We start from the raw sequence: 18351 nt of genomic DNA, 5'->3' as shown, positions 1-18351 counted from the left end.
TATGTCATCAAGCTTGATGCAAGAGGGGCCAAGAAAGAGAATCTCCACTAGTTATGATCTTCCTGATAACAAATCATGACCCCGTTCACAGTGAAATTTCTGTCACTATCAGCATCAAAATGAGTACCAGAGAGAGCACAAAGAGCTGTGCAGGGAACGATTACTTGGCTGCAACAGGGCTCAGTGGAAAAGAGTGATGTGACTGATTTGCAGAGCCTGCCATGGTGAAGACAGGAACAGGTATAGTGTGTGTCAAGCATGACGGTTACTCAGATTTGTCTTCAGTGCAGCCCCCGTCGAGTCGTGCATGCGTCCCACGTGGAGTAGGGCAAAGGTAGGGGTGCTGTGGGTAAAACAGAAAGAACAAAGAATCATTTTGGTTAAAACTCTGTTGGATGCTGGAGGCAAAAGCAGTCCTGCAGTGGACCCCTGATAATGGAATGAAGTTCAAAAGAAAAATACCTCCAAGAGCCAAGGTGGAAGGATCTCCTGAGCCTAGGAGCTCAAGGCTGCAATGAATGAACTATAATCATGCTGCTGCATCCCAGCCTGGGTGACAGAACAGGACCCTGTCTCTAAAACAAAATAAACTACATAAAATAAGAATGTCTTCCTCACTTGCTCCACTGGGTCCCTAGGCAGCTGGAAACTGCAAGAACTCCAGGGCATCTGTGGAGCTGTCCATCAGAATCTGAGAACATCTGGGGCATCCATGGGGCTCAGAGGAACAGCCAAGTCCAGCAGGTAAACACCTGCCAGAGCACATGTGACAGTCCCTGGAAGAGTGGGCTGGAAGATTGGGCTGATGAGTGAGGTCTTTACAAGGGGGTCAGGATCCTGCATGAGCTGATGGCAGTAGTTATCTATAAGGTTTAAGGTATTGTTGTTCATAAGACCTCATTGTTACTCTAAGTGGTGAGGCCTTGGGAAACTCAGTTGAAATATAATACAACACGGCCGGGCGTGGTGGCTCACACCTGTAATCCCAGCACTTTGGGAGGGCAAGGTGGGCAGATCACCTGAGGCTGGAAGTTCCAGACCAGCTTGACCAACATGGAGAAACCCTGTCTCTACTAAAAATACAAGATTAGCAGGGCGTGGTGGCGCATGCTAATCCCAGCTACTTGTGGGGCATAGGCAGGAGAATCCCTTGAACCTGGGAGGTGGAGATTGCATTGAGCTGAGATCACACCATTGCACTCTAGCCTGGGCAACAAGAGTGAAACTCCATCTCAAAATAAATAAATAAATAAATAATACAACACACTGCCCTCTCCAAAAATGTTAGCCTTCAGAAAACATGAAGTGGCTTTATATGAGTCCTTACAATTAAACACAAATGAAGATGCTATACTCTCAAACACAATGTTAGTGACTCAGAAAGTGTCTCTAGCAATGTTAGAAATTCTAAATGCAAAACAAAACAAAAAGACAAACCATGTATCTGAAGTGACTTCACATGTACACTAGAGATGAATGAACCAGTAAATATAATGTAAATAATAGAGACATTATTTCCCACTGTCAGAGAAAGAAATCATAAGCAAGTAAAGAGGGAATCCTAGAAAAAAAAATCCTAAGGTTTTGCCTTGGAGTAAGAGGATTAAAACACTCATGTTTGTGTGATTCGGATAGACAGACAGACAGACAGATTGTATACACAGGCTAGTATACATCCATAACTTCCTAGCTCAGTATACTAAGAAAGCATGGAAGCAATGAGACCCCACAGCAGTGAGCACAGCTCACATCCAGAACTGGGTTTCTAAATGTCATTCCTCCGTCAAAGGAACCGGCGCTCCTTGGGGACACAATAGATTCCAGGACTGAAAGGGGGAAAACACAAGATGAGCCTGGAATATCTTGTGGTGTCAGAAAATTAGTAACTGTTAAAAAACGAAAAAGAGATGTGTCAAAAAGAAGCATGAGCTAACCTGAAAGAGCACTCAGTGACAAAATCAGAAACAATTTGAGTAACAAAATAAATATTGTATTGGATTATAATCCAAAGAATAAATAATTTATGAGTCTACACTCATATAAATAAATGATTGAATAAATGTGGAGATGTGACAACTCTTCCTTATAAGGGAATTCCAGTTAATAGACGTATAAGAAATGGGGGAAATATAAAGTTACTATTAGAACACTATAATAGCAATTGCCGCAGATAAGATCCACTGATGAACACTAAAATTAATGTGTGAAAGAAGAAACAATATTTGCACTGTCCTTAAGGAACTTCTCTCAAATTTTTACTAATTACAAAGAAAAAAATATGTAACTTGTAATAGAGAAACCTGGCAAATACCGCCTAAACCAAGGGGTCAAGGTTAACTTTGCTGGTAGTAAGACATATCAATAGCACATACCCCTGATATGATGCTCTAAGAAGGGCCATTGCCTGTGTGCGATTCTTCCTCCAAAACCCCTATCTTCAGTGTGATCGTGGAAGAACGTCAGGCGAATTTGAGAGATAAGCTGAAAGGTACCTGATCAGCACATCCAAAGTGTCAAGGTGGTGAAAGACTAGATAAGGCAGGAATTGTCGCAAACCTGAAAGGACTGAGGAGACAACCAAATGTAATTCAGGGGCTTGGATCAGATCCTGAAACAGAGAAAGGATTTTAGTGGAAAGACTGGTGAGATTTGAATAAAGTCTGTAATCTTGGTGGGAGGGGGGTTGCTTGTTTTTGAATGCAGGTAAAGAATTTAATCAAAATGGTTTTGGAAAGTATGACAGAGATCTCATGTATCCCTCATAGCAACACTTTATTTTTAATCTTTAAAAATGACATATTTGTGCCCATCAGTAATAGATTGCATAAAGAGAATGTGATGCAAAAACACCAGGGAATACTATGCAGCCATAAAAAGGAACAAGACCATGTCCTCTACAGGGACATGGATGGAGCTGGAAGCCATTATCCCCAGCAAACTAACACAGCTACAGAAAACCAAACACTGTAGGTTCTTACTTATAAGTGGGAGCTGCACAACGAAAACCAGAGGACACAGGGAGGGAAGCAACACACACTGGGGCCTGTTGGGGGTGGGGCAGGGGGAGGGAGAGCATCAAGACAAATAGCTAATGTATGCTGGGATTAACACCTAAGTGATGGGTTGATAGGTGCAGCAAATCACCATGACACACGTTTACCTATTAAACAAATCTGCACATCTCGCACATGTATCCCGGAACGTAAAACAAAATGAAAAAATTTTAAAGATGATGTATTTGTGTAACTAAATGTAGCAATTAAAAACTGTGAGTAGACAGGAAGAAAATGGGGCAGCCTGTGGCTTTGTGTTGGGGAACATGCAGTAGATGACATGAGGCCACCCTGGGAGGAAAGGGACAGGGGCCTGGAAGCTTCCTGAGTGTGGACAGGAGGTAATCAATTTCTCTTTTATAGCTACGTCAAGCCCATGACCTTATTTTAACCCATAGCAATTCTATTGGTAGGGGCTACATTTACAAGTAATTTCAATTTACAAATAAGGAAACTGAAGCAGAGAGATTGATCCACAGTAGCTACAAGTTGTTCCTGCTGTAAGTAAATCTTTAAACACTATGTCATAGAATTCTCACAAAATGAGGTAGAGACAGTTCTTATCCCCATTTTAAAATAAGGAAGCTGCAGTGTGAAGAGAGGAAGGGAACTGGCAGAGGAGGAATCACGCTGGGTCCCAGGGCTGCCCGCTCTCCTCCTGGGACCTCCCTGTCCCCGTGCCACCGGCCACCCCCCCACACCTGGCCCAAACCCAGCAAGCAGCTCACCAAGGGCCTGGAATTGAAAAATAAATTACATAAGCTCAGTCCACAGCCTCTAGACACCATTCCCTTAGAAGGAAACAGTGAGGCAGAGACAGAAAAAGAGAGGAGACAGCAAGGAGACAGAGGAATGAGGAGTGTCCAGAGAGGAGCGTGGCCATCTTTGAGGTCAACTTTGACTAATGGAATTCTAGATCTGTGTTTCTAGAAACAGGTCTTTTCTGACAAAAGGGCAGACTCAGAGAAACATCCTGCTGTGCTAGCCTGAGTCTGATCTATGGGAAACAGCATTGACGTTGCTGTGGAAACCAGTCCTTTCCTCTCCACTCTTCAGGAGTGCTGTTTTTTAAAGAGACGGTATTGTGTGCCTCCTGGAAAAATTACTGGGGATCGATTTCATCTTCTTCCACATGACTCCCCATTTGGATTAGAACACATTGCAGGAGTTGAGGGAAGATAAATTGACCGATAGCAGCTCTGACAGGTGGTCTTTCAAGTCTCCAGAAAAAAAAATGTGTATCTCCCTAAATACCATTCTGATCCGTTCGACCGCTGGGATTACCCTGGGCACCATCACTGCTTCTCCCCAACATGCAGCTGTGGACTGCTCTTTCATCTCGCTCCCCCTCTCCCCCAGCCTGGACTTTGAGCCCAGGGGCAGAGAGTTGAATCTTTGCCTCTGGCACTGGCTTGGGGGAGACACCCCAGCAGCCTTGTGAGCAGAAGCCCTGGGCTTTCCCTCCTCCAAATCTTTACAGTGCTGTTCCCATGACCTGGGAGGTCTCTGTGGTGTCTTTCCTCCACCCTCCCGAATTCTTCCTGTCATAGTGCAACCCGTCTTTCAAGGCCCAGTTCCAGGGCCAGGTCCTTCCAGAACCCAGGCTGACACCCACACAGACATGCCCTCCGACCTGCCTCAGAACTTCTTGCCAAAGGCGGGCCCAGCCCAGTCACCCTTTCTGTATAGCCTTCGTCCTGTCTTATCTTGGGGGCTTTCTAGGGAGGTTCCCAATGTTGGTGAGAAGATTAAAAAGCATGCAAAAAACACAAATAGAGCTTGATCTACAAACAGAGGTGCTGTCTTTAGGATCATTGCCTGGCTCCCCAGACCCTCCATTAACCAGCAGGGCTCTGTAGAACCCCATCGTGCAAAATTCAGAGGTTTCCCTGACCAAACCAAGTTTGGTTAAACTCTTCTAACTGATGCCGCACTCCTTGGATACATTCAGGGGAAGAGTTAGGTATCCTCCTTTATTGCACTAAGGATAGCACTTGGCCCCAGAATCACTCCTAAAACAGAAATATCTGCCCCTCTCTTCTGGCCCTCCCATTCTCCCTCGTTTCTACTCGTATACCCATAGCCTGTTCATTCCTGATAAGTGATAGCTTCCTTACTTTTTGAGGCACTGGAGTGGCAAATCCACTTATGACAGAGTGTTTTACATGTGTTCATTAAGCCTTTAGCTGATTCTGTGTAATTGAAAGCAATGTTGGGTGTTTCTGTGCTAGCTATGCGGATCAGCCAGGTTTTGTGGGTGAGATGCCAGCTCCGATCCCTGTGCTTTTCCCACTCACCATCTCCTAAAGCCAGGCTGGAAACTCCAGGCTGTATGGGAGGGGTAGGTTTGTCTGAGGCCCTGTGCTCAGCAGCCTGTGCAGCCCCAGCCAGGAGGTTCCGTGTCGTTTCCCTTCTTTCTCCCATCCACCATGCATGTTCAGCCCCAACCCCTAACACAGCAACCCAGAGTTGGGAGCCTCAGCTTCCAACTCTGCCCAAAGTCAATCCTAGTCTCTTCCTCAGACGGCCTGCCACCCACGTTAGAGAAGATGTGTGAGCACAAACGACAGCCTACAAAGCAAGATGCGGAGATGTGTGGTCACCGCGGTATGGCACAGTGCTGAAGACCCTGGTACCAAAAGGTGTGGGCTTCGATCACAGCTCTGCTGCTTACTGACTGCATGACCTCAAGCAAGCTGCTTCGCCTCTCTGTTCCTCCAGTTCTTCATCTCCAAATGGGGATGATGATGACGAAGCAGGTGGCAGTGGTGCTGAAGGTGGGAGCACCTACTTCGCAGAACTGGGAGGAGGGCTTATGAACGAAGACACACAGGCATTTAATACTTGGCATGGAGCACAGGGCGTTTAAGTGTTGTCTCTTCTTCACAGTCACCGTTGATACTGAGTTCTGGCTGAGAATTAGCTCATTCACTCTTATGATAGCTGCAACTCGACTTTCTGGAAAATTAACTAGAACCATGAAAGTGTTGCTTGGGGTCTAACATGGAACAGAAGGAGTCTGGGGGTTCAAAGGAGTCCCACAAGCCTGGGTTTGGACCCCCCCACACTACTCTGCGACAGCCCTTGTACAGTCTCTTTTTACCCTCTGAGCCTCCATCTCTTCATCTGTCTAATGGGGTCAATGACCACTACCGGCCAAGGTCAGGCTGAGCCCTAAATGAGCTAATTTAAAAAGGGGTTTTCAACACTTCCTCCTCACTTGTGGGTAACCACCAGTTGCATTAAGTCAATGGCATCATCACACCTTTATTTTCACATCCAACTCCATTGCCAGACTTCAGGGCCATGATTCTATGTCACCCACTGCTGTCTTCCCCATGCCCAGCAGAGCTTGGCCCTAGAAAGTGCCCAGCAGGCATCTACCACATGAAGGACGTTGAGCTGCCAGACAAGCAGCCAAGTGCACCTCTTGTCCTTCCTTAGGACCTGAGCACCATCTCAGACCCCAGATGCCTGAGGATGGAAGTTCCCCTACAGCCCAATTCTAGCCCCAGCCCAACAGCACACTGTAGGGCTCACCCTGCTCTCTGGGACCCCTGCCGCCAGCATCTTCTCCATCAGTGTCACTGAGCAGGAGATAAAGAACGTTGCAAAGGAAGGTCAAGACTCTCAGACACATCTATCTTTATTTGTTTCCTGTCAGAAAATTTCAAGAATTACACCAAAAAATACTTCAGCCTCTGCTACCTACTGACAAAAATACACCACGAAATTATAAAGCGCTCAGCAGTTTGGCTAGGGAAAATTTGTTATTCTGCTTTGGATGACAAATGAATTTACAGGTGACTCAGGGTGATGGGAGGTTGGGGGAGAAGGGAGGAAAAATCAGATGAGAGCGTTTGGCAGGATAGTTTGAGCTATGCTAGTCTTATTACCCAGCTGTTGCATAAGATGATTTCAGCAACATAGCAAGCCACAAAAAAATACCCTTTACCTGGCCTGTCAGAGACTCGTGAGAAAGCAGTACCACTTCTCAAATAACCAATTCTCCCAGCTGGTTCTGGACCTGTGGGTCCTGGAGCTGACACCCTGCAGAACTGGGCTTCCTGAAACATTTGTGAGAGGCAGCGGAATGCCTGATATGGTTCCAGGACACTGGGAGGCCTGGTCAAAGCTGGATGCTGCCTCCTCGTCAGGAGCTTCTAGAACTTGGTTGGAAGGTTTGGACAAATGTCCCCTTTTAACACGATGAAGAAGGCAAAAGACAGTCCCATTTTTCAGCTTCCTTTAGAAATGATTTGGCGTTGTGGTGGCCCCAATCTTCAGATCTCTTCCTGGACGTCACTTCAGGCTCCTGGTTGGAATCCTGCTGGAGTTGCTATTGTTATCAGCACTTTGGGAAACAACAAACAAACAAAAACTTAAAAGTCGGGTGCCTGTGCTTATCGCTTATGGCCTAGTGTCACATGCCCGTCCTGTGCCTTCCTTCTTGGGGCTGCACCTTCCCTCCCTCCCTCTCCACCCACTGCTGTCTCATCATCATGGGCAGTATCCAGGTGTGGACCTAGAAAATGCAAGAAAAAGACAAAGAAAATCTGCCCACTCCTCAGCGTTTGCTGATGCAGAGCCCACCGTCTCCGGGTGAGCCCAGCCATATGGACCTGCCCAGGTCCTAGTATAGAGGCCCAGAAAGTTTGTGCTCATCTTGCAAAATGTACCAGTGGCTGGTACATTTCACTATGGATTGTGTGCATGCTGGGCTTGGAAATGCCAAAATCACTTCTCTCCAGCTCGGCCATTCCTAATTTCCCGTGTTCCTACCCTGCAGACCACAGGCTAACCAAATAGTCCTGGTCTGTGTCACTCACATATTCTGCACCTTTGGAGCCCCCACTGAAACTACATTTTCTTATCTAAGAAGCCCACGGAGTCTGTGCTCTTCACTGCCCTTTAAAGTCTTCCGATGGAGCCAGTTTAACGCTTTTTGTTCATGTTCTTTGTTTCTTTCCTTTTCTGCTGTTACATTTTCCTAACAAAGAATAAGCAGTGGCTTTAAAAATATCTTACATGGGAACAATCAACACGAAACATGCCTTTGTACATGAGCCTGACTTGGGGACGAATCAACAATACCAAGGAACGAAAAGAAATATCGGTTCAGACAACTCCAGTACACACCATGTTTTTGGTGCATTCCTCCCCCCACCCTGCCCTGCCCCGCCCCCGCCCCCATATCCCAGGAGTACAGTGTTGTCTTGTAACTGGAGCTTGGCTTAGCCAATGGGGGTCCTCCTCTCCACCCCGCCCCCCCCCATTCTGGCTGGGGCAGGCCTCTAGTGGCCCTGGGTCTTGGGCGGCTTGGGCTCATGGATGACAGCAGCTGCTGACAGCCACGGCCCGATGGCCCGGGCAGTGCTCTGCTTGGCCACGCTGTAGTGGCTGATGACTGTGTAGAAGCGGCTTCTGGAGTTGGGGTCCTGGGAGGAGTAGTAAGCATCCAGGGAGGCTGGGATACAGCGTTTGTGCTGGGGAAGAAAGAGACAGAGTCAGGGGTCGTTCAACAAACTGCTCCCAACCTGCCCAGCAACACAGTCACCCTGACTGGGGCACAGAGGCATCCAGCTCTCAGACACAGGGCAGGTGACAGCTCCTGACCTGGGCCTGGCATGTAGCAGCCTTCCGAAAACCAGCACCAGCACAAACACCAAAGCTCCACTTAGAAGAAGCCAGATGACCTGAACCTGATATTGACACTGATTCAAGCCAGCCTTCTCTGCAGACTGTCAGACTGTAGTGGATGCTTCAGGGACCCCCACAGACCTCCCTCTAGCTGGCTGATTCACCTGTCCCCTGATTGCCTCTTTGGGCCATTGCTCATAGCCAATAACTGTTTATTTCCTCCTTTATTTATTTATTTATTTATTTATTTATTGAGATGGAGTTTTGCTCTTTTTGCCCAGACTGGAGTTCAATGGCACAATCTTGGCTCACTGCAACCTCTGCCTTCTAGGTTCAAGCAATTCTCCTACCTCGCTTCCCAAGTAGCTGGGATTACAGGCATGTGCTACCATGCCCTGCTATATTTTTTGTTTTTTTTTTAGAGACAGGATCTCAATACGCTGCCCAGATTTTTTTTAGAGAGATGGAGTTTCACCATGTTGGTCAGCTGGTCTTGAACTCCAGACCTCAGGTGAGCCGCCTGCCTCAGCCTCCCAAAGTGCTGGGATTACAGGCATAGGCCACCACACCAGGCCTATTTCCTCCATTTTATACTTGCCTCTCTTTTCTCTTATATCAAAAGTCATGGTTCGTAACAACGTTAATGTAATGATATATTTGCATTATCCCACGACACATATAGAACAGTCACAAAATAGCACCAATATTACTACTAAGAAGTAATGAACCTGGGGACTACTGTACGAACTTGGAGGTTTCTCTGCAGCTCTGTGTGTCCTTAGAATACACTTCATTGAAGGTATGAGGTCCACATGCTGTCATCTACAGCCAATTGAAAGATTTATTTTCTGGCCGGGCGCGGTGGCTCAAGCCTGTAATCCCAGCACTTTGGGAGGCCGAGGCGGGTGGATCACGAGGTCAAGAGATCAAGACCATCCTGGTCAAAATGGTGAAACCCCGTCTCTACTAAAAATACAAAAAATTAGCTGGGCATGGTGGTGCATGCCTGTAATCCCAGCGACTCAGGAGGCTGGGGCAGGAGAATTGCCTGAACCCGGGAGGCGGAGGTTGCGGTGAGCTGAGATCGCGCCATTGCACTCCAGCCTGGGTAACAAGAGCGAAACTCCGTCCCCAAAAAAAAAAAAAAAAAGAAAGAAAGAAAGATTTATTTTCTTTGCACGTTTATGTCCTTAACTTGATACAGAGCTAAGTTCTTTAAACAATGAACCTCTTCTTTTTTCTCATTTATTTATTCGTAAATATGTCAAACATTTACATATTTTAAGGACAAATATTTAGGAAGATAGATCCAGAGAAGGCTTGTGTCCATCCCTAGCTCTCCACTCTGTTCCCTCCCTCCCTCCCGAGGAATCATTTTTATTAAATTTTAAAATTTATACTTCCTGAATTTCTTTCAGTAAGCAAAGAGCTTTCACCTCCCATTTTCCCACACACAGGCAGGAACTTCCCTCCGTCATTCACCTTTACTATCTTAGAGAGCGTTCTCTGTCCGTGGCTACAGGCCTTCCTTACTTATTTTCCCAGTTGCAGTGAAGCCCACTGTGTGGATATGTCACAGTTTATTCAACTGTTCCCATTGTTTGGCGTCTTCCAGAGCCCCAGCTGCTGACCACTTGGAGTGTAATCCAGGAAGTCAGATCCAAACCCCCTCCGTGAAAGTCTAGGAAGTCAGATTACACTCTCAGTGGCGTGTATTCTAAGGACACACAGAGCTGCAGAGAAACCTCCAAGTTCGTTTGGTAGGCTCCAGGTTCATTACCTCTTAGTAGTAGCAATATCGGTGCTATTTTGTGACAGTTCTATATATGCTGTAGGATAATGCAAATGCATCATTACAACAACGTTGTTAGCAGCCAAGACTTTTGATATAAGAGAAAACAGGTGCAAGAATAAAATGGAGGAAATAGATACGATTGGCTGTGCGCAATGACCCAGAGAGGCAACCAGGGGACAGGTGAGTCAGCCAGCTAGAGGCGGTCAGATTGGAGTGCAGTGTGGGAAGTGCAGAACTGAAGGACACATATTTTCAGGTTGGCACAATTCCCATTTGATATCCCCACATAGAAACATCATCATTGCCATGTCTTGGAAAACCCTTTTAACTAAACACTCTCTGTGTGTAATTCCTCATATGTGAAATGGGAGCCAAAGAAACTATTTCTCAGAGTGGTTGTGCAGCCCAACTGAGATAATGTTTAAGGCAACGTCTAGGAAATGGTCTGATGTGTTAGAGATACAAACGGTAATTATAAATATCAATAGTTATCAGCCCTGTTAGCTCTGAAACAGACTCTGTCTTTATTGGAACTAACATTTGTTGGGAGCTCATTATCTAATAGGCCCTTTGTTAACGGATTTTACCTAAATGCTCTCTTTAAGGCCTCCCAAAAATCCTGGGAGCAGGCATTATCAACCCCCATTTTGCAGGTGAGAAAATGAGGTTCAGAGGGGCAAGGACACTCCCAGAGGTCATGCAGTCGGTTTTGTTCTTGAAGAGAGGGAGTTTAATCAGATCATGGGTCAAAGGGAAGGCCCAGCTGTGAGACTTGGAGACAGAGCTTCAAAGAACCTCAGAAGCACCAGCCCTGCCTTCACAGCTCTGGAGGGCCTTCACTGCAAGGGTAAGCAAACAGCTGTCGAGCCAGGAAGACCCGTGTCAAGCCGAGGTTTCCCAAGATGGAACAGTCCATGTCAAGAGGTAGTGAGCTTCCTCACTGCTGATGTGCCGTCGAAGCTGAACCACCTCCTGACCCTGGAAAGCACCAGCCTGGGGGAGGCATTCTACTGCATACTGGAGCCAGTCCGTCATGAAAACTTGGAAACTCCTTGCCAAACACATATTACATTTTAAATAGTCATTAGGGAGGTTGTCATAACCAGAATTTAAACACCAGTGAAAAGAAGACATTGATCAACCCTCTAACTGAACTTGACAGTGACCTGGGGCTACCCAACCACCTCTTACCTTATAGACAAATCCCTCTGGGCAGCTGTGGTCATAGGTGAAGGCTTTGTAAACCACCAGGAACACGATGCAGGCAAGGAAAGCTAGGGCCAGGCTGACAAGGATGGTGACCTGCAGGAACACAAAATTGAGACTTTGCTCACCTTTAGTCCCTGCATGCAGCCTTCAGAACCTGGAACTGGCAGGTAGCATGGTGTGCTAGAAATGGGGGCAGTCCCAAGGAACTGGCTCTGTTTTGGCTTTGTTGCTAACTTGCAGTCTTAGGCAAATCACCTGTGCTGTTTGGGCCTCAGTTTCCCCCTTCTTCAGGATAATCTCTGAAGCTCCTTTTTTCTTTTTTTTTTCTTTTTTGAGATGGAGTCTTGCTCTGTCACCCAGACTGGAATGCAGTGGCGTGATCTCAGCTCACTGCAACCTCCGCCTCCCAGGTTCAAGCGCTTCTCCCTGCTTCAGACTTCCGAGTAGCTGAAATTACAGGTGCCTGCCACCACACCCGGCTAATTTCTGCATTTTTTAGTAGAGACAGGGTTTCATCATGTTGGTCAGGCTGGTCTTGAACTCCTGACCTCAGGTTATCTGCCCACCTTGGCCTCCCAAAGTGCTGGGATTACAGTCATGAGCCACTGCGCTTGGCCACTCCTTTCTGATTTCAAATGTGATTTTCCCCTTATTTTACTTTTCCTGCTAACTATGTGGGCTGTGGGGGGCTGATCATTAAGCCGTCACTTCCAGTGCTTCCTGCTTTCCATCCCCCTTTCCCCCACCACTGGTGCATTCCAACCTCAGACACCAACTGCTTCTTTCCCCCTGCCTGGACATCTAATACACACCTTCAACACGTTCCCAAACCAAATTCCCACTCTCCTCCCAACCCAAACCTGCTCTGCCTGCATTCTTCATCTCAGAAAATGTCAACTTAACGTTTACAGTCACTCAGGCCAAACAGCTCAGGCATCCTTGATTCCCTTTTTCTTACACACCACATCCAGTCTACCAGAAGGAACCATCATTTCTGCCTTCAAATACACCCATAATCTGACCACTTCCTACCACCTCAATAATTTCCAACTTGGGTGCAAGCCATCATCATCTCTCACCTGTACCATCTAACAGGCTTCTAACTAGTGACGACTTTCTTGTCCTCTAGGATATATTTGGCACTCAGTAACCAAACAGAGCTTTGTAAAAATCGAAAACAAAGCAGGGGCCAGGTGGAGTGGCTCATGCCTGTAATCCCAGCAATTTGGGAGGCTGAGGAGGACAGATCACTTGAGGTCAGGAGTAAATGACCAGCCTGGCCAACACAGTTAAACCCCATCTCTACTAAAAATACCAAAAAAAAAAAAAAACCATAAAACAAAAATAGCCGAAGATGGTGGCGGGCACTTATAATCCCAGCTACTCAAAAGGCTAAGATAGAATAATTGCTTGAACCCAGGAGGTGGAGGCTGCAGTGAGCTGAGATCATGCCACTGCACTCCAGCTTGGGTGACAAAGTGAGACTTCATCTCGATAAATAAATAAATAAATAAAAGCATGGCCCTCTTCTGCTTGAAAGTATGCAGTGGTCTCCAGCTCATTCAGAGCATAAACCCAGTTCTTATCCACTACCTGAAAGCAAATTAAAAAAAAGAATACAACCCAAACAAAGTGGGGTCACCATCAGGATTCATCTGAAAGCAGTAGCTGGCTAACTTCAGAGGCACCTCTAGGCTTGCACTGACTCTGTCCCACCACCTATGTACAAGGGGGCAGGGAAGCTCCCGTGATACTGAGGTATCTAATATTACAAGCAGAACTTCTGTGTGTGTTATTTTTTAAAGCTGATGACCCTTTCAGTCAGTTGGCCTATAAATATGGTAGGATTCTTCTCATGGAGGAAAGGTTCTTTTTGATTCAGAAAAAGAATAAAATTAACTTTGGGAGTGCCCATGCCATCTCTTTCCCACCCCAGGGCATGTTTATAAGGACAGGAGTCTATATTGCTTCAAAACTCTGGAGTTGCTTGTTGGCAGTTTTAAATACCGGATGGGAAGAATTTGAAAAGGAAAAGAGGAAGATGGATATGGGGAGGATTCTGTCCAAATCCCATGGGCAGACACTGTCCTTGAGCAATTCCTCATGAGTGTATGTATGAATTTTTAGGACAATATCGTGTAACATTCAGTTTTAAGCTACTGTTGACACAGTGTGATGTCCATTCTCTCCATTACCCGGAGCCAGCAGTTGAAGCCTGTTGCATGCTCATCAGCCTCCTGCCCTGGATTGGAGTGAGAACAGTATGGGGAGAGATGATGCAGAGATCCGTCCAATATCACCCAGGCAAGAGGCGGAGCCGAGGTGGAGAAATCAACAGAAGCTGGACTTAAAGTAAGAGATACCCTGAAGACACATAGGCACCCTAGGAACATTCTATCTGAATAGTACAGGAAAGGGGGCCACCCAAGACCACTGCTCACCAATGCTGAGAACCTAGGAACATGTGATCGACATGTGTTTGGGGTAGAGAGATAAAGTAATTTAAAATTCCCAGATTTCCCAATAGCCAAAAGGTAGAAACAGCCCAAATTTCCATCCACTAATGAATAAATAAACAAATTGTTGTCTGTCCATGCAGTGGAATGTTATTCAGCCATGAAAGGGAGTGAAGGACCAGCTGCAGATGCAAACAGCCCTTCCAAATATGATGCTGAGCCAAAGAACCCAGACGCCAATGGCCACATGTCATGTGATTCCATCTGATGCGATACCCAGAACAGGGAAAGGCACAGAAACTGGAGGCCACTAGGACTAGGGAGTCTGGGGCAGTGGGGAATGACTGAGAAGGGGCATTGGGTTTCCTTTTGGGGTGATGAACATGTTTTGAAACTGGACAGAGGTGATGGTTGCACAACATTATGAATGCACTAAATGCCACTGAACTGTACACTTTAAAGTCATTAAGTTTATGTTATGTGAGGTTTATGTTAGTTTCTTAAAACAAATTCCCAGAGTTCAGGGAGCAGCCTGGCACCTGCAGCTCTGCACTGGGGGCAGAGAGCCAATTTCCTGAGTGGTGACTCTCTCTGTTAAAGGGACATTAAAATCCTGCTGCCATCCCTTCCCTGAGCGCACCTGGGCCCAGCTAAGAGAGCTGCCTATGAGAGATGGGGACACCTAGTCGAAGGCTCATCCATGACTACAGTGCAGCTGCAGAGCTCGTGCATGGGCAGGAGGGAATTCAGAGCCTCAGCCCCAGCCTGCCATTGCCTCTAGCCTGATGCAGGGTCTGAGGGAGCCCCTAGAAAGCCTCCCATCAGAATGACCATGTGCAAACCCCAACCCTTGCCTAGGCAGAGTCCCAGGCCTCTTGGAAGACTCAGGAGCTGGGCAAGATGTCCCAACACAGGTATGGACGTGCCCAGACAGGGCTGGATGTAGCCGCTGGTCAGCAGCAGGTTAGTAAAGGGCTGCTGGGAGTTGGTGCAGGACCCAGCAAGCCTGCCTGTGGGACAGGTTCCCTTTACAGGGTGGGCTCTTCCACTGCTAACATCCCCTGAGGTAAGAAATCCCAGCCGGACACGGTGGCTCACGCCTGTAATCCCAGCACATTGGGAGGCCAAGGCAGGCGGATCATAAGGTCAGGAGATGGAGAACATCTTGGCCAACATGGTGAAACCCCGTCTCTACTAAAAATACAAAAATTAGCCAGGCATGGTGGCGCTCCTGTAGTCCCAGCTACTCTGGAGACTGAGACAGGAGAACCCAGGAGGTGGAGATTGCAGTGAGCTGAGATCGCACCACTGCACTGAAGCCTGGGCAACAGAGTGAGAGTCTGTCCCCCCCAAAAAAGGAAAAGAAAAGAAATCCCAAATAGGAACTGCAGGGGCTGACTCACCGAAGCGAAGCGCCACCAAGGCTAGAGAGCATGAACACAGAGCAGGCCTCCAGCAAGTGTTTTTGGAAAAAGAAAAGGGAGGGAGGGAGGTCCCTTTTAGGTAGTGGTTTCAAACCCTGCTTCACATTAGAAACAGTTGAGGAGCTAGGAAATGCTGATACCTAGGTTTCCACCACCCTCATGGATTCTAATTCCATGGGTCCAAGACAAGACTCCCCAGGTAATTACAATGTGCAACCAGGAAGAGACCCACTGCTCCAGGAGGACTACCTGTGAGTGGCTCTCAAGAAGCTGCACATGTTAGAAGCCCCTGGGATTCAAATGTTTCAAATGATCCTGGTGCTCTAGCCCCACCTCAAACCAATTACACCAGAATCTCTGGGGGTGTGGTCCAGGCAGGTGGTCCCCACATGCGAGCAGTACTGTGTGCTGACACTTGCCAGGTGTCCTCCGTGACTGTCAGAGTCAGGGGTCTAATGATGACTGGTTGCCACAGGTGCAGCCCAGCCCGTGGGATTCGGCCCAAGCAGGGTCAACTTCCACCAGGCTGCATCACCTGTTCCATGACCCCAGCATTAGGCTGAATGGAGGCTGTTCTAGCTGAAGGAGAGTTTGCCTCCCTGTCCTGAATTTTGGTAAGTTGTGCAACTGAAGGCCAATCATTCCCCGAGTCTGCGGAGGTTAGACAGTACATTGTGGGCAGTCAGGCACAGGCTCTCTCTTGAGGCCTCACAGTCTACAGGGGGAGGGAGAGATGGACTGATGGATGCAGACACTTGCAAAACAGAGGCAACACCGTGACTGAGACAATCAGCACAGGGGGCTTCTGGACTTAACCAGCCTGGGGGTGGGGGCATCATGGACGTCCTCCTGGAGGATGTGACATCAGAAGTGACATCATGGAAGTACATTAGGATTGGGGGGGAAGAAGGCTCTGAGTAGAGGAAATGGCATCAGCCATGGACAGAACATGGAGAGCACACAGGCTGTTTTGGAGGTATCACAGGCCTTGGCATGGCTGGCCCAAGGGGTGTAAGTGATGGGGAAGCCTAGGGGCCTGGGCAAGGGGTGGAGAACACATTACACTTGGACTTGATCTCAAGGACAACAGGGAGTCAGTGACGGCTCTAAGCAGGGAAGCAACAGGGTCAGAATTATGTTTCAGAGGGATGTCTCTGGGGCAACAGGAGGCAGGTTTGCAGGGGGGAAGGCTGAAGGCAAGGAGGCCAGTGGGAAGGCTGATATAGTACAGCATGCCCCAGGTGCTGAGGTCAGACGGGGCAGTGGGGTGGAGTCAATGGCCTAAGATGGCATCGGAGGTGAGCACAGCACCGTGAGACAAGAGGAGGAAGGGCCAGGTCAGGAGGGCGAGTTCCACATGCAAGCTTTCTGGATTCTGGATCAGAGTTGCAATGGTTGCTGGGGTGGGGCAGGAGCTGGAGAGTCCTGGTTTAGTTCCAGGATGAGATTTCCTACAGGCAGGTTTCAGTTCTGCAAGGCAGCCTGCTGAACCTGGTCTCCCCGTTTCTGGTGGATTGGTGAAATTCAGAGGCCCCATGTGCCTGATCCCTGCAATAAAGCTCCACTGTGCAGGGCCAACCTAAGAGGACCGGGGAGAGAAACTCCCACTTCCCCACAAAGCACCTCTGAACATGAAAGCCGGACTCCACATCAATATTTATTGACTCGGTTTATATAACCTCCATCCTCAGGGACGTTCTAAAGCCCTTGGTTTCACCTCTTGAATTTAACAACCTGAGCCTCGCAATAGACAGCTCGCTAGTTCTCCAGCGCTAGACTGGAGGGTTTCCACACCACAGAACCCCCTCTGTTCCCGTCTCCCCTCATCCACTCACTCAGCCACTCATCATCCACTCAGTGCAAGCCTATTAAAGGACCTACTGCGAGCCGGATGCTGTGCACAGTCATTGCCTCAAGGAGCTCACAGAAGGGAGAGAGTCAGACATTCAATGAGCAAATCACCAAACAATCACAAACCAAGCACTGAGTGTGGTCTGAACAGAGCACACGAGGGAGCCTTTGATGGGATGGTCCTGAAAGCGAGAGGGGACTGGGCTCCAGGCAGCCCCGGGCCAGAGCACTGCAGCATTCCAAGCTTCCCAGAGACCTTACAAGGAAGAGGAGCTCGAGGTTCCAGAGGGCCTGGAAGGAGCAGTCTGGCTGTGACAGAGGGGACAAGGAGGAGAGAGCGCTGAGATGAGGCTGGAAGGACGGCAGGGGCCAGCCCTGTAGGGCTTTGGAGGCCAATATCACCCTTGTCCTGCCCAAGAGAAGAATTCCCCACAGAGGCAGCCCTGGCCCCCCTCAGCCACTCTCCAGCCTCATGTGCCTCTCCCCACTGGCTTACTGTCCCCTCCAGCCCCTGAGAGCTCCTGCAGTTGCTTCTCCAGACCTGCAGCACCCGTGTACCCTTCCTCAGCAAGGAGAACATCTCCTTGGCATTCAGCTCCAGCCCTGAACCCCCAATCTGTCTCCACTCTGTAGATGGAGCCTGCTTCAGCTCCTCCTTTATCGGAGCACTGCGTCCCCATCACCCCTCATGCCTCCCAGCCACCTTCTGCTCGGAAGGCCTCAGGCACCAAGTGAGTGGCACCCTTTTCTCTGTGCCCGGCACAGTGGCTCATACGAAGTGGGGACCAGAAACATTTCCTGAACTGCAGTGTTGAGTTGAATTAGGACAAGAGAGAGACAGGCAGACAGACACACACATACAGTCATACACACAGAGGCACACACACACACACACACACAGACACACACACACAGAGACACAC

At 48.1% G+C, this 18351-nt stretch overlaps 1 protein-coding gene across 1 annotated transcript in view; it reads right to left on the bottom strand.

Annotated features, from left to right (window-relative positions):
- Nucleotides 1–6674: 6674 nt before the first annotated feature.
- NSG2 (neuronal vesicle trafficking associated 2) overlaps nucleotides 6675–18351 on the bottom strand; it is a 63043-nt gene continuing 51366 nt past the window's right edge. The window contains exons 4-5 of the mRNA XM_017535104.1: nucleotides 11680–11790; nucleotides 6675–8539 (exon numbers count right to left, since the gene is read on the bottom strand). Of these exons, the coding sequence (XP_017390593.1) occupies nucleotides 8348–8539; nucleotides 11680–11790 (303 nt within the window). The 3' untranslated portion in view covers nucleotides 6675–8347. The remainder of the gene's footprint in view (nucleotides 8540–11679; nucleotides 11791–18351) is intronic.

Source organism: Cebus imitator, unplaced genomic scaffold (assembly GCF_001604975.1).
Source record: "Cebus imitator isolate Cc_AM_T3 unplaced genomic scaffold, Cebus_imitator-1.0 Scaffold91, whole genome shotgun sequence".
Taxonomy (NCBI): Eukaryota; Metazoa; Chordata; class Mammalia; order Primates; family Cebidae; genus Cebus; species Cebus imitator.
This window is presented reverse-complemented; position numbering and strand designations above follow the sequence as displayed.